Source organism: Zingiber officinale, chromosome 2A (assembly GCF_018446385.1).
Source record: "Zingiber officinale cultivar Zhangliang chromosome 2A, Zo_v1.1, whole genome shotgun sequence".
Classification (NCBI taxonomy): Eukaryota; Viridiplantae; Streptophyta; class Magnoliopsida; order Zingiberales; family Zingiberaceae; genus Zingiber; species Zingiber officinale.
Window position 1 is genome coordinate 71,207,852 of NC_055988.1, and position 16,894 is coordinate 71,224,745.

The window sequence follows — 16,894 nt, forward strand, 5'->3', positions numbered from 1 at the left end:
GAAGAATGACATGGGAAAGGAGTTGACGGGCTCGGTGCATCCAAGGGACAAGGTGCTGCGGAAGAGTACACCAGTGGACGAGAAGGACATGCCCGACATTTATGGGACAAGAAGCCGTGGAGGAAGCCTGCTCGAGGAGAAGGTCAAAAATGGATTTGAGTAAGCCCTATTCTGGATGGCCGAAATCACCCAAGCGAGCGGAGCAGCGGAAGAGTGAAAGGAGAAGTTTGGAGCTCAGTAGCAGCTGCTGAAGGCACCTTCAATGGTATTGAAGGAGCCCTCGTGCCTTTCGGGAGGAAGGCGCCTTCAAGTCTCTATGGAAGGTTCCTTCAACCCCTTGAAGGCGCCTTCAAACTGTGACCATTGTGAAGATAAACTTTATCTTCGCATGGATAGGATTTACTACGTTGGAGGTGCCTTCCACCCTATTGAAGGCGCCATCCAACCTTAGATAAGTTTTTTCATGGGCTATAAAAAGACCCTTAGACCTAGAAAAAATATAACAACTAAACAACAACTTCTGTATTAACTTCCTAGCAACTTTCTGAGCTTTTCAAAAAGTGTAAGAGGCTTCTCCGCCTTCATCAAAGTAGACATTTTTAGTAGAGCTTTGCAACCGTCTTAGATTAACAACCACCTAGGTTGTAACCAAGTAAAAATCATAGCCTCTTACTTATTTTCCTTTTAAGTTGTTATTTCATCTATTGTTGTTTCTTAATTAGAATTGTGCTACTAATACAAGTCAAAAGAATGGGAAGGAGTTTTGTTTTCTTCTTAGGCATCTAGGCAAACACATCACTGTTGTGTGTCAAAATTCCATCAGCTCGGCCTTAAGCTTAAGAGCCAGGTCAGCGGTTATCTAAGTGGTTGCTTCTAGCTGTCTGGATTAAATTTGTACTTCTTTTTTCTCTTCATATACCAGGACTGGTGGCTTCTCTTAAATAGTATTTTCCTCCATCCTTTGAATTTTCCAAGCGACATTGGCTTCAATCTTAACTATCTCCACATAACATTTGCATGCTACTAGTTGATCTCCTTTGACTTCCCCCACTTGATCATCAACGGGGAATTTTATTTTCTGGCAGAAAGTTGAGATGACTGCCTAGAATTCATTTAGGGTCAGTCAACCCAAAATAACGTTGTAAGCGGAGGCCACATCCACAACTATAAAGATTGATCGACATGTTCTCACTAGGGGTTCCTCCCCTAAAGATATGGTCAACTTTATTTGGCCGAGCGGCCAAACTTCATTGCTAGTGAACCCGTACAACAGAGTCACCATGTGCTGAAACTCACTTGGGTCTATTTGTAACTGCTCAAATGCTTGCTTAAAGATAATGTTAACTGAGCTGCCTATATCAATAAAAGTGTGAGCAATGCTATAATAAGCTATAACAACCTTTATTATTAAAGCATCATCATGGGAGACCTCCACGCCCTCTAAATCTTTGGGCCCAAAGCTAATCTCAAGTCTTTGTGTCTTCTCTCGGTTGCAACCAACCTCATGGATTTCTATCCTGCCAGCATGTGACTTCCTCGCTCGGTTGGAATCTCCATTGGTTGGTCCTCGAGTGATCATGCCGATATTGCCTTGAGGGGTATTGTTACAATTCTCCTCTTGTTGAGTTAACGGTTACTCTTGATGAACTCGGGGGACTACTTGAGCTTGCTCGGCTTGGGGCTAAAGTGCTCCCTGTTGCGGCTCAGTCACTCAGTACTTGATCTTGAGTGGACTATTTTGTTGCTCATATGGTCGACAACTTGGAGCTGGAGAATGCTGACTGTATCTGGGGTTGCCATTTTGTCGATTTCGCAAAGTATAACAATCCTCAGTATTATGAGTAGATGTCTGATGGTATGTGCACTACTTTCAAGAAGCTTCCTAAGGAACTTCCACATGCTGCATGACCTATGACTGCAGTTCTAGATGATGGTATTAGGGACCTGCCCAGGGTCCTTTGGGTGGAGGGGCAGGTAACGTCAAGCACTCGTGGCTGGAGCGGGAGTAGGCGTGGTGCCCTCCTTTTTTCGGGCAGTCCGTGCTTCTTCAACATTGATGAACTCAGTTGCCCACTCAATCAACAGGTCAAAGTTCGTAGGAGGTTTTCTAACCAAATCACACAAAAAAAAATCATTATCGGTGAGCTCTTGAGAAAAGGCTCTCACTAAAATTTCTGTGGTGGTTGTGGGTACATCCATAGCCACCTGATTAAATCTCTTGATATAGACTCAGAGTGTCTCTTTAGGCCCTTGTTTGAGTGAAAAGAGACTCCAAGGGTTTTTATGGTAGTGTCGGTTGTTGGAGAAGTGATGGAGAAATACCTTGCGAAAGTTCTTAAAATGACGAATGGAGTTATTGGGTAGCCATTTAAAGTATTACTGGCTGCTCCACCAAATGTGGTGAGAAACATTCAGCATTTCACACCATCAATAAATTTTTGGAGAAAGACGACATTCTCAAATTTAGGGAGATGATCCTCCAGGTTGGTTGTTCCTGAATATTCTCCTATGTTCAGACTCTGGTAGTGCTTTGTCTATTGATCCTCCAGTACCCATTGAGAGAAACAGGTGGTGATTTGCTCAAGGGAGCTATCACTAGCTAGATCTTTTCTATTGCGCCTATCCCAAACAAGTGATTCTCCCAAAGATTCTTGGAGTACTCCTTGGCCCAATTGCTCAGGCAGTGTGTGGAAGAGCACTCGAGGGTGCCGGATTAGTGAAAGAGGCACATGAAGCAAATGTGCAATGCATTCCTCTTGAACTCCTCTTTCCTTCTGATGCACTGTCATTGATGCTGCGAGATTTGGTAGTGGTAGGGTAACTTCGGTAGCTGCTTGTCGTTGATGCAATGCTTTTTGTACTAGAGCCTCCACATGTTGGTTGCTACTCGGAATATCGTACTGGTTCCCCTGTACAAAAATTTTGTACAAGTCCTGGACCTATCCTAACAATCTATTGTGTTCTTTAGAAATTAAATTTGGAATCACAAATAGAACTTAACATTATTGATTCCAAATTCAACTTATCTGTTCTTAGAGGTTTAGACTTGGATTGTAAACGATGCTTAAGATTATTAATCCAAATCCACCCATGTTACAAAGTTGATTAAATATTTATTTCAAGGATCGGCTTCTAGGTTAAACATGGCGAGACACTATGCCTTCTTGGGTATGGGATCATCCACCACTTCCTAGACAAAGTCTTTCAATGAAATTCAATATTTAATATCCTTATAGTAACCCTAGGTTTAACCACTAAGAACAATCGAATCACAAGATAAAAAAAAACAAAAGAAACATAAATCGACTCATAAATTCGAAACCTAGAATCGTTAGCCTCTTGTGTTTGGTATTTCAAAATCCATACAAAGAAAACTAGTATGATGTGGAATAAGACAACTAGTTATACCTTTCTTTGTAGCTAAAGACCTCTTGATCTTCTGTTGTATTCCTCACCTCCTCTTGGACATCGTGTGGGCGACGACCTACCAAGATAAATTCCACCAGGACCACTTCTTCTCCAAGACTCTTGAGCCATCAAGGGATGCCAAAATATGAAATTTCCTTCCTCTTCTTCTCCTCCGAGCAACCGGCCACCAAGTTCATCTCCTCTTCTTCTTCTTCCTATCTAAGCAACTGGCCACAAGGACTAAGGAGACCTTGATGCCGCCGGCCCTAAGGAAGCAAAAGAGGAGACAAGAGGTAATGGTGCCACCGGCCATAAAAGAAGAAAACAAAGAGAAGTAAGAGATGCAATGGCCGACCACCAAGGAAGAAAGGAGCATGAAGGGGCCAGCCACACCAAGGAAGAGAGGAAAAAGAATAAGGGTTCTTCCATGCCCTCTCCCTCTCTTTTATAATCCTTGGTATTGTCAAAAAAGGAAATTTTAATAACAATTAAAATCTCTTTTTTAATTTTCCTATTGTACATGAAAATAAAGGAAAGTTTTAAAATTAATCTCTCTCTTTTGAAACATGTAGACAACTACAAAAAAGGAAAGATTAATTGAAACTTCTCTTTTTAAAACATGGTTACAAAAAAGGAAAGTTTAATCAAAAAATTAAAATATCTCTTTTAAACATTATAGATAACTACAAATAAGGAAAGATTTTAACAAAATTAAAATGTCTCTTTAATCTTTTGTAGATAGCTATAAAAGGAAAGATTTTATAATTTTAAAACTCTCTTTTAAAACCATGAGGATGGCTATAAAAGGAAAATTAAAATCTTTCTTTTAACCATTGTAGATAACTACAAAAAAAGAAAGATTTTAACAAAATAAAATCTCTCCTTTAACCATTGTAGATAACTACAAAAAAGGAAAGATTTTAACAAAATAAAATCTCTCTTTTAACCATTGTAGATAACTACAAATAAGGAAAGATTTTAACAAAATTTTATTTTAAACAAAACTTCATTTTCCTTTTATTCTCCATGTGGTCGACCCTTAGCTTGGGCACCAAGCTATGGTCGGCCACCTCTTGGCTTCCAAGCTCATGCTTGGTCGTTCCCTTGCACCAAGCAAGGATGTGGCTGACCCATTACTTGGGTAAGAAGTGGACTTTGTGGATACAAGGTTTTATAAAGGCTACAACAGGGACCGAGAGAAGAAATTAGTTTTGATCTCCCGATGAGCTTGAGCTTCCTGTGTTCGTCCCGAACACCCAACTCAAGTTCATCAATAATAACTCATACCACTAAAGAGTTATTATTGAACTACCGCACCAATCCCAAATTACATTATGAGCTCCTTCTTATTATGAGTGCATTAATCTCCCTGTGTTTAAGATATTGAATGCCCACTAATTAAATGAGTTATTGACAACTCAATTAATATCTTGCTCCAAGAGTAGTACCACTCAACCTTATCGTCATGTCGGACTAATTACACCTGCAGGGTTTACATGACAATCCTTTTGAGCTCCTCAAGGGGACATCATCAACCTAGATTACTAGGACATAGTTTCATTCTATAATCAACAACACACCATATAAATAATATCATTTCCCAACTTATCGGGACTATTGATTTAACGAGCTAAATCGCACCCTTTGATAAATTAAAGAAATTAATACTAAGTATATGTGCTTGTTATTATATCATGATTAAGAGTACACACTTCTATAATAATAGAGGTATTGTTCTTTTATATAGTCAGTATAAAAAGATACTTCCTCAATTGTTCCTATTCAATACACTCAGAGTGTACTAGTGTAATTTATTAGTCAAGATAAACTAATACCTAATTACACTACAACCGCTCCAATGGTTTGTACCATTCCATCTTGGTTATGAGTAACTGTTTATAATTTATAAGGATCTGATAACATGATCTTCTGTGTGTCTCCTCACACCATGTTATCTATAATATAAATTAAATGAACAACTACACTTAGCATAAATGTAGGCATTTGACCAATGTGATTCTTATATGTTTATACAAAAATCTAAACTTTTAGTATACACTCTAACAATCTCCCACTTATACTAAAAGACTATGCTGCCATATACCCTGCCATACATCTGATTCCCAACCCTTCAACTTGCCCATCAAAAGCTCTTGCCTTAAGGGCCTTAGTGAAAGGATCTCCTAGGTTATCATCTGATGCAATCTAGGCGGCAACAACTTCTCCTCGTTATACGATGTCTCGTATTGGGTGGTACTTGCGTTCTAAGTGTTTACTTGCCTTATGGGCTCATGGTTCCTTCGAGTTTGCTACTACACCACTTATTATCACAATACACTGTAATAATTTTTGGGCAAACCAGGAATCACATCTAAGTCCATCATGAAGTTTCTAAGCCATACAACTCCTATGGCTGCCTTAGAGGCTGCCACATACTCAGCTTCCATGGTGGAGTCCGAAAAGCATCTATGCTTATAACTCTTCTATTGTTATGGCTTTACCTCCTAAAGTAAACACAAAACCCCGAGGTCGACTTACTATTGCCCCTATCTAATTGGAAGTCATAATCCGTGTAACCCACAGGGATCGAATCATCTGCTTAGTAAACCAGCATATAATCTTTATGCTTTACAGAAGTCCAATGTCCCTGTTTTGGATTACTTTGATATCTACTAACCATGCCCATGACAAAACAAATATCCGGTCTCGTGCATAACATAGCATACATTAGGCTTCCTACAGCTAAAGCATAAGAAACTGCCTTCATATCTTCTATCTCTTTTGATGTCTTCGGAGACATCTCTTAAGATAAAGATACTCCATGCCTAAAAGGTAGAAAAGCTTTCTTGGAGTCTTGCATGCTAAAACGAGCTAGGATCGTATCGATATATGAAGCTTGGGATAAACACAACATTCTTTTCTTGCGATCCCTTATCGCTTTGATCTCGAGAATATGTGCATATTCTCCCAAGTCCTTCATATCGAATTGCTTGGAAAATCATACCCTTACTTCCGACAACACTTGATATTGTTTCCAACTATCAAAAATGTCATCTACATATAGTACAAGAAATACCACCACGTTTCCATCACACTTCTTGTATACATAAGTCTCATCCGGACACTTAATAAATCCATATAAGACTGGATTACAATCGGATGTTCCAAGACCTAGAAGCTTGCTTCAGTCCATATGGATATTTTCTTCAAGACTTCCATTTAAGGAAAGCTGTTTTGACATCCATTTGCTATATCTCATAATCCATATGAGTAGCAATAGATAAAAGAATCTGGATAGACTTAAGCATTGCTACCGGTGAAAAGGTTTCCTAATAATCGATACCCTTTTTCAACAAGCCTTGCTTTGAAGGTTTCCACCTTCCCGTCTGTCCCTCTTTTTCTTTTGTAGACCTATTTACTCCCAATGAATTTTACACCATTTGTTTGTTCTACAAACTCCCAGACTTTGTTAGAATACATAGATTCTTTTTCTGAATTCATTGCTTTTTGCCAAGATGCTGCATCTTTATCTTGATTGCTTCATCATATGTACGGGGATCATGTTCATGTTTATCTGGGATCAAGTCCGACGATTGTCCCAAAAACATCAATCTTTCAGGTTGCCTAACAACCCTCTCACTACAACGAGGCACTGTCTGTAGTTGTGTATCATTTGTGACACGTGTTGCAGTTTCTTGTGGTATCTTATCTTGTACTATTGGTACTAGATTAGACGTGTCCTTTATTATTTCCTTAAGAACAAATTTACTTATGGGCTTGTGGTTCATTACATAGTGCTCTTCTAAAAATCGGGCATTGGTGCTAACAATGACCTTCTGATTTTTTTATGACTATAAACCTCCTTTTGTTTCTCTAGGATAACCCACAAACAAGTGAACTCATGTTCAGTGTCTCCCTTCATCATATATACTGAATTACCCCAAATCCGAATATGCTTCAGACTAGGCTTATGCCCATTCTACAATTCTATGGGAGTAGAGGGTTCTGACATAGAAGGTACTATGTTCACTTCCGTTTCCAGAGTATATCCTTAAAATGAATTTAGTAATTCTGAATAACTCATCATTGATCTAACTATTTCTATAAGAGTCATATTCCTTCGTTCTACCACACCATTCTGTTGGGGGTGTACCAGGTGCAGTCAGCTGGGATTGAATCCTGACTTCTGATAAGTGACTCCTGAACTCTCCTAAGAGGTACTCGCCACTACGATCTCACCGTAGTATCTTGATACTTTTACCATGACATTTCCCCACATTAGCCTTGTACTCTTTGAACTTATCAAAGTACTCAGACTTGCAGCACATCAAGTAAATATACCCGTATCTCGAATAGTCGTCTATAAAAGAGACGAAATATTCGAAACCATCTCCTGCCTGGATAGTCATAGGTTCATACAAATTAGAATAATTCAAACACATCTTTGGCTCTATACCCCTTAGTCTTAAAAAGCCTCTTGGTCATTTTTCCTTCCAAGTAAGACTCGCAGGTTGGAAAGATTTCCACCACCAATGAACCCAAAAGTTCATCGGCTATTATCCTTTGAATCCTACTCAAGTTAATATGACCTAGCCTTAGATGCTAAAAATATGATTGGTTCATTTCCAAATGTTGCTTTCTCTTATTAGAGTTAGAAGATGTGTTATTAATTTCCATTTGTTGCATCGTGGGAGTTTTTGGATTTAGGATATTGCCAACTAACCTACCAGAAAAGATAACTTCCCTATTTTTCTTGATAATAACTTTGTTATCAAAATAGAAAAAATATCAAGTTCTTTGAATAGTTTAGAAACTGAAATCAAGTTCTTTCTAAAACTTGGTAGGTAAAGATAATTTCTCAAAATCCATGTTTTATTCCTGTCAGAGGATAAACATCTCCCACTGCAACAGCTGCTACTTTTGCAGCAGTGCCCATGTAGATGGTGATTTCCCCTTCATATAGTTGTCAGATTTACTAGAACCCCTGCAATGAATTACAGACACAAGATACCGGTAGATAACACCACTAAACATGTTTCAACAACTAATGAATAAAATACACTTTTATTGTTCTCAGTTCTGAGAGAACAACCCACCTTAGTGTCCAAGTTTTCCAATCATTATAATTGGAACTACTAAGTTGTTACGCTTCCGTAAGTGCACGGATTCGTCATCAGTAATAAAAATATCGATCCCACAGGGACTGGCTATAAGCACTAGCAATCGCTCACTTATGGTTAGCTAGATTACCAACGGTCTTGATCAGGCAAACGGAAAAGGAAGGTCAAGGGAGAGAGTCGATGGTCGCAAGGTTGAAATATTCACTTGGTGATGAGGAGTTCTAGGGGGTCGGTTTCGTCGTGGTAGTATTGATGTGTCTCGGTTTGTCTTACTCTCGCTATCCTTATTCCTGCTATTGCCGGAAGCTAAGTAGGTATTCTCAAGCGCTAGAATGGGGCAATGCCCTAAGAAGTCCTGTCACGATTTACCCCTGTCACTAGGGCACCTCGGCAAATCTTGAGAACATAACTCTAACTGGTAGATTAAGAATAGTGAGTAGAGCTAAGCCTGGTCTCTCACTCCCTTGGGGAGAATCTGCCTTCTCCTCAAGGAGCTATCCTAGATGTCCGTGAATGGGTTACCCCTGTCACTAGGGCCCCTCGGGTGTACGATCTAGAGGTAATCCTCTACGAGGCTGACAAGTTCTTCTCAATCAAAAGTAAGCAATTAACAATTGAAACAAAGCATGAAAGTTCATCCAACAAGTATAAACATAATTCGAGTTTTACATCAATTCGTACCACGACTACTCCCTAATCCTAGAACAAGGGATCTACTCCATGAATGCTAGAGAGATATCCGAAAACATAGTATAGACAAACATACAATTCTCAGCAAGTAAGAAGGAATATGCTTATCGGGTGTCGAAGAGTGGCCTTCGGATCCAACCCTCAGCTTTTGGAGTCGATGTGGTGGTGGAAGTTCGCTGAACGGCGATCTAAAGCTGCGTAGAATTGCTCCAAGATCTTTTTCTCCCTGACGGCTCGCCTCCCCCCTGGCAAAAAGGGTTAAACCCCTTATATATCCTTAGGGTTTGGCCGTTGCGGCACGGCCGTGTAAGGGTGGCACGGTCATGCCCTTCTCCAGTTCTGTGCATGGCTGCACGACCGTACAGGCTCGCACGGCCATATAGCCCTTGGGCTCTGTCTCCTGGGGCACGACCGTCCTGGGATGCACGGCCGTGCAAGTCTCCTTCTCTACTTGGGGTGGCACGGCCGTGCAGGGTTGCACGGCCGTGTGCTGACTGGCTGTTGTTTTGGTCGCACGGTTGTGCAAGATTGCATGACCGTGTGCTCTTCCTCTCCTGTTTGTCCACACGGCTGTGCAGGGTCGCACGACCGTGTTGTCTGGTTGGTTCCGATGCATCAATACTCTCTGTTCAAGCTCCAAAAATCTTTTCTTTCAACATAAAACCAAACAAAGAGCAGATATCCAAACAAAACAATAGATATGATAAATACAAGATAAAAGATGAGATCATGTGAAGAATATATGTGCATAAGTCAAGTGAATGTACGCTAAAACATGCGTAGAAGATCATAACATTTGCACACATCACACCCCCAAACTTGAACCTTTGCTTGTCCTCAAGCAAAATGCGACAAACTATGTTCATGAAATCCTGTAGTGTTTCATAATCCTTAGTGCATTCGCCTAACTCTATCATCTAGCTTCACTGATAAGCATGATTGTGGAGTAACCTAAGTATGGCCTAAACATAAGTCCTCTGTGCTCAGTGTAATAAGTAGCTCAAGCTCTTCAAGTTTCCATTCATTGTCCTAGTTAAGTCGTCATACAATTGAGTTCCTAATATTCCCAATGATAGGCACTTACCTCCCACACACTTGGTTCGTTTTCCTTAAATTACACAAGGTCTCAAAGGGTACTTCTCGGAATCAAGAGAAACGTAACATTCATTTCCCCAGTAACCTAACTTGGTCTCAAAGGGGTGAATTGTTAGTTTCCATTCATGACAACTATTTATGATCCCTTATTATTTTTTTTTATTATTTTTTTATATATAGTGCTATAGAGTAGCACTTATTACACATGCGATGCATATGTTGGGATTTAGATTTTTCCGAATGAGCTTCCATGATCCGAGGTTATCCAGTAACCAAAATGTAAATAAGGAATCACCATGGAAATGCAAGTACTAAATAATTTGGATGAATTATAACTATTTCAAAAGTATGTCTACCATTCAAGCTCAAGTGCTTAAGTGTAGTGAAAATAAGTCCTTAAGGTTAGGCCAAAAACTTATACCGAACTCCGTACAATACTTAGCGTATTTCATGCTACTAAAGATAGAAAAAGGAGATACACTAAACATACTAACACAATCTGAACCATTCATGAACTAAAAAAATGCTAGACATTTTGCTATTGGACAAGTGGACAAAGAAGTAGACGGTTGATGTTCTCAAATAATGTGCAAACAGAAACAAATAAAATGCAAATAGATAAAACTAAACTAAATAGATAAAAGAAAGCAAATAACATATGGAAAAAAAAAAGAAAGACTCTCAACTAGACTCAGGTTGTGCAACAACACCCCCTAGACTTAAACTTTTCATCGCCTCGATGAAATCAATATGGTGGCGGGGGTGGGGGATAAGGAGGTCCTTGATGTGGCCCCGGGGAAATCTAGGGAAACCAAGGAGATGGCCTATGTGTTGATGATATTGATACAACGCGTCTACTTGCTGTCGAGTGATATCCATATCATCCATAAAGTTCCTCATTCTCTCCTGGTCCACCTCATAATCTTGTACGAACCCCGTCACCTGACTATGGAAGTCTCTAGTGAACTGAAAATGATCTCGCACCTCCCTAAATTGGTCGTCAGAAAGCTTGAAGTGACCCTCCAACAACTGTTGTTGGCCATTGTGCTTCTCGTAAAGAGATTCTAAGGAGGTACGGAAGTCAGAAAAATCAAACCTAGAGGGTCCCGTGCCATAGGCAAAAGAGTGCCTAGGAGGTTCCGAATGTCTGGAAGGCTGCGGGAAACCTGATGGTGAGGGTTCCTGGTGGTACTCAGGTTCTTCTACTATGGGAGGCACATTCTCGGGGGATGGATTAGTGATCACCCAATTTGCAGGATTGCGAACTGAAGTGCGCTCGGGATAAGGAAGGGGTAGAGGGAAACCAAAGGCCCTAGGAAAGGCAAACCCATTCTCATCCCGACAAATCATCTTCATTACAAGACAAGAATCGATGTCGATCTTGTCATTGCCATGAATAACCTCTAGTCCATCAAGCTCACAACCTAAATTATGTGCTATTGGAGTAATCAATCCACCAAACACAATTGCCCCCGAAGACGCCCTAGCTACCCTTACTAAGGTTTGCAGGAAATGGAACCCGGAATCAAAATCAACTTTCTTCAACATTGCGCAAAGACAATAGAGTTCACTCTTTTTAATCACCCCGTCACTATCTCCTCGACCAAAGATTGTTTTGCTCATCACTCGGTGCATGTATCTAAAGGTCGGGTTTTGCATGCGGGATGCCTTGGCTCTAGAGGGTTCATAAGGGTCATTTGATCCGGTTATCGACCTCCAAAATTCATTCCATCTAATCCCAATATCAAATCCTCGAGCACCTCCATTTGGTAAACCAAAACAATCATTAAAATCATTAAAAGTCCATCGAACTTGTTTGTTCATCATCCTAAAAGTTATGATCCCTATGTAGTCATCTTCAGATGAATATTTAACATCAAGCGAACTCAAAAATTCAAGGACTAGACGAGGGTAAGTTGGTACATGACAGTATATTATATCATTCCAATCTAAAGAGCTAATCATCCAATCAATATCATCCATAATTCCTAGCATATCCATAGTGGCGAGGTCCATATATTTCGTGCATACAATTTTCCTAGCGACAAGGTTACCATATCTAGTTTTTTTTATCTTGATTTCTAAAAATAATATTAAATATATTTTCGTTACCTTCGTCGCGTGCTACCCTCTTCCCTTTGCCTTTTGATGATGAAGCTTTTCCTTTTCCTTTGTCACCTTCCGGTGCATCTCCTTCTCCAGATCCACCACTTCCTCGACAAAGCCTCTTCAAGATTTGCGACATTGTGAGCTTAGAATTCCGTGGAGATATGTCCTTGAGGATAGGAGCAGGGGAGAGGAGGAATAGGGGATTAGCTTCTTTTTCCAAAGTTTTGTCTTGGGAATGTGTTAGATCTAGATGTAGATCTAAGGAAAAGTGGACTCTAGAGGGAGAAATTAGGGTTGGCTGAGGTATAATGTGGAGGGAGAGAGTTTTGGGGGAGGAGGAATTAGAGGTTAGGGTTTCTTGGAGGTGTGGCGACACCGCACGGGCTTGGGTACGGTCGTGTCTTATAGACACGGCCAGGTTAGGTCGGGTGCTGCACGGCCGTGCCGAATGACACGACCTCCTCCTTTCTCCTCTCGGCTGTGGGCACACGGTCGTGCTGGGTGGCATGGCCCAGATCTCCTTCGCCTCTGGTTTCTCCATTTGGTCGTGCCTGATGGCATGACCAACCCCCTTTTCTTCTCGGCTCAGGCCACACGGTCGTGCTGAGTGGCATGACTTGTGGCTTTTGCTCCTCTGTCGGCTACGCACGGCCGTGCAAGGTTGCACGACCACCTCCATTTAGCTCGGGATGACTCATCTTTCGTTATTTCGGCCCCTCCGACGCCTCCACGCCCATGAACTGCTCACGGCCAGCTCATGGAAGCCATGCACATCCTAAAAAGGAACAATCAAAAATAAAACACTTGACTAAACTTATCAAAGAAACAAAACATATAACAGAATGATCAACTAAAATGAAAAGGGAAAACCCTTGGGTTGCCTCCCAAGATGCGCTTGTTTTAGGTCTTTAGCTCAACCCCATATTGACTCATTCATGGGGGGCGCGGATCCAACAAGTATATATGCATATCATCCTCTAGAGGTACATCATGAAGGTACTTTTTCAGACGCTGCCCATTCACTTTAAATTCTCCTTGCTCCTCATTCCAAATATCAACAACTCCGAATGGGTATAGGTTTTTGATTTGGAATGGACATGCCCACCTTGATTTTTACTTTCCAAGGAAGAGCTTCAATCTCGAGTTAAATAGCAACACTAAGTCCCCTTCTTGGAATTCTCTTCGCATGATATGTTGGTCATGCCATCTTTTGGTTCTCTCTTTGTATGATTTGGCATGTTCATAGGCGTCCATCCTCAACTCATAAAGTTCATTTAATTGGAGTTTCCTTTTGTCTCCTTCCAGCTTCATGTTCATATTAAGATGTTTGATTGCCCAGTAAGCCTTGTGTTATAACTCTACTGGAAGATGACACGGCTTCCCATACACCAATCTGAATGGGGTCATACTAATTGGAGTTTTGAATGTAGTACGGTATGCCCATAAAGCGTCATCCAGTTTCAATGACCAATATTTGCGAGAACTAAACACCGTCTTCTCTAATATTGCCTTGATCTCTCGGTTGGAAATCTCAGCCTGTCCATTGGTTTGGAGATGGTAGGGTGTCACAACTTTGTGATTGACTCCATATTTCTTTAACAAATTCTCAAACTTCTTTTCTATGAAATGCGAGCCCCCATCGCTAATGACTGCCTTAGGCACACTAAATCGTGGGAAAATTACCTTTTTAAAAAGTTTAATTACCGTTCTGGCATCACTGGTAGGAGAAGCTATAGCTTCCACCCATTTAGATACATAATCTACTGCCACTAGAATATAATTGTTTCCATACGATGATGGAAGGGGTCCCATGAAATCTATCCCCCATACATCAAATAATTCCACTTCGAGGATGCAGTTCAGTGGCATTTCATTTCTTCTAGAAATGTTTCCAGTCTTTTGAGATTGGTCGCAGGTCTGCACAAAATTTTTTGTGTCTTTAAATAGATTTGGCCAAAAAAATCCTACTTGTAATATCTTTGCTACTGTTTTCGATACTCCCAAGTGCCCACTATAAGGGGATGCATGATAGTAAAACAGAATGTCCTTGACCTCATCTTCCGGTACACACCTTCGGTAGATTGTGTCTCCGCATCTCTTAAAAAGCAGAGGTTCGTCCCATATATAATGTTTGATATCTGAGAAAAATTTCTTCTTCTGTTGCCAAGTGAGATTTGGGGGAAGTACTCTACTTGCAAGATAGTTTACAAAATCTACGTACCAAGGAATTCCTTCGAAATTTATCGCCAGCAGATGCTCATCAGGGAAAACATCGTTTATAAGCAGATCAAAATCTACATTTCTTTGCTCGTTTGGCCACACTCGGTATAGATGATCAACCACAACATTTTCTGCTCCTTTCTTATCCCTGATTTCTAGATTGAACTCCTGGAGGAGCAAGATCCACCTGATCAAATGAGGTTTGGCGTCTTTCTTATTAGGCAAATATCTTATGGCAACATGATCCGAATACACTATCACCTTTAAACCCACTAGATAGGACCTGAACTTGTCGATTGCAAACACTATGGCTAACAATTCCTTTTTAGTGGTATAATAATTCATTTGGGCCACATCCAATGTCTTGCTTGCATAGTGGATTGTATGCAGAACTTTGTCTTTCCTTTGCCCTAGAACTGCGCCCACTACAAAGTCACTGGCATCGCACATAATTTCAAATGGGAGCTCCCAATTCGGGGCCTGAATTATAGGAGCTGAGATGAGAGCATTTTTGATCTTCTTAAATGCTTCATTACAGTCATCATCAAAACAGAATTTAGCATCTTTGATCAACAGGTTGGTTAGGGCATGGAAATTTTGAAAAATCTTTGATGAAACGTCTATAAAACCCAGCATGCCCCAGAAAGCTCCTAACCCCTTTCACATTAAGAGGTGGGGGTAGTTTCTCAATTACCTCTATCTTAGCTTTGTCAACCTCGATTCATCGTTCTGAAATCTTATGTCCTAACGCAATTCCCTCCTTGACCATGAAATGACATTTCTCCTAATTTAGAACCAAGTTTACATCTTCACATCTCTGGAGAACATTGGAAAGATTCAGAAGGCATGAATCAAAGTTGTTCCCATAGACTGAGAAATCATCCATAAATACTTCCATAATATTTTCTGTGAAATTCGAGAATATTGTCATCATACATCGCTGAAATGTAACAGGTGCGTTGCAAAGCCCAAAAGGCATTCGTCGATAAGCATAGGTACCAAAAGGGCATATAAAGGTCGTCTTTTCTTGGTCCAAGGGATGAATAGGGATCTGGAAGAAGCCAAAGTAGCCGTCTAAATAGCAGAAGTAAGAGTGTTTTGCCAACCTTTCTAGCATCTCATCAATAAATGGCAAGGGAAAATGGTCTTTCGTAGTTTCCTTGTTCAACTTTCTGTAATCAATACACATCCGTCATCCTGTAACTGTCCTTGTAGAAATTAATTCATTGTTCTCATTTCTAACCACCGTCATTCCTCCTTTTTTAGGGACCACATGGACCGGACTAACCCATTCACTGTCCGATATAGGATAAATAATCCCTGCATCAAGAAATTTCATTACTTCCTTCTTCACCACTTCTTTTAAATTCGGATTCAATCTTCGTTGATGCTCAATTGAATTTTTATATCCTTCTTCAAGGAGAATTCTGTGCATGCATACTGAAGGACTGATCCCTTTAATGTCATCAATGGTGTACCCAATCGCTTTCCTGTGTGCCTTCAGCTCCTTGATCAATTTCTGTGTTTCTTCCTCAGTTAAATCCGCATTAATGATTACTGGAAAGGTAGAACTTGGACCTAGGAACGTGTATTTAAGGTTGGGTGGCAGAGGTTTCAATTCCACTTGGGGTGGTGCAATTTCAGGCAGGGCTGGTTCCTGTTCCAGTAGCCGCATCTCCTCATCCGCCACGACTTCTTTTGGAGCTTTCTCAGTTTTCTGAACCACTTTTTCAGTATCATCGTCGCTATCCAAACCCTCCTCGATGAGTGATGCTGAGGTAGATATTAAGCCTTTTGGTGATCTTAATAGGGCTTCTCCACACCAAGGAATTTTTTTTTTTTTGGATCTTTGCATCGTACGTTGAGGGACTCCTCTAGATCTTCCTGATCCTCATTTTCTACATGTTCCAACTTGCTTTCATCCATCAGTGCTCCCTTTTTTTCCTTGGGTTCGATCGGGTGTAAAGATAAGTTCAGCACATCTTGTCCTGACCACTCGCTGAGATTTGATACCACCGTATGGATTATTTCTCGTGCCTCATCTAAACTCTTCTCCATGAGTAATCCTCCAGCTGCAGCATCTAGAAGGTTCTTGTTCTGGAAAGAGAGTCCGATATAGAATATGTGAAGAATCAACCAGCTCTGAATACCATGATGTGGGCATTGATATAGGATTGATAAGTATCTGCCCCCAAGCTTGATGCAATGCCTCCTCATCACGCTTCTTGAAATGCAGAATCTGATCCCTCAAA

At 40.6% G+C, this 16,894-nt stretch overlaps 1 protein-coding gene across 1 annotated transcript; it reads right to left on the bottom strand.

Annotated features, from left to right (window-relative positions):
- Window positions 1–13,772: 13,772 nt before the first annotated feature.
- LOC122043697 (uncharacterized protein K02A2.6-like) lies at window positions 13,773–15,278 on the bottom strand. The gene has a single exon (XM_042604293.1). The coding sequence runs from the start codon at window positions 15,276–15,278 to the stop codon at window positions 13,773–13,775; it is 1,506 nt and encodes a 501-aa protein (XP_042460227.1).
- Between the last annotated feature and the right edge of the window lie 1,616 nt (window positions 15,279–16,894).

Coding starts and splice junctions, on each gene's coding strand:
- LOC122043697 (XM_042604293.1), bottom strand. CDS start 15,278: ATGCTGGGTTTTATAGACGTTTCATCAAAGATTTTTCAAAATTTCCAT.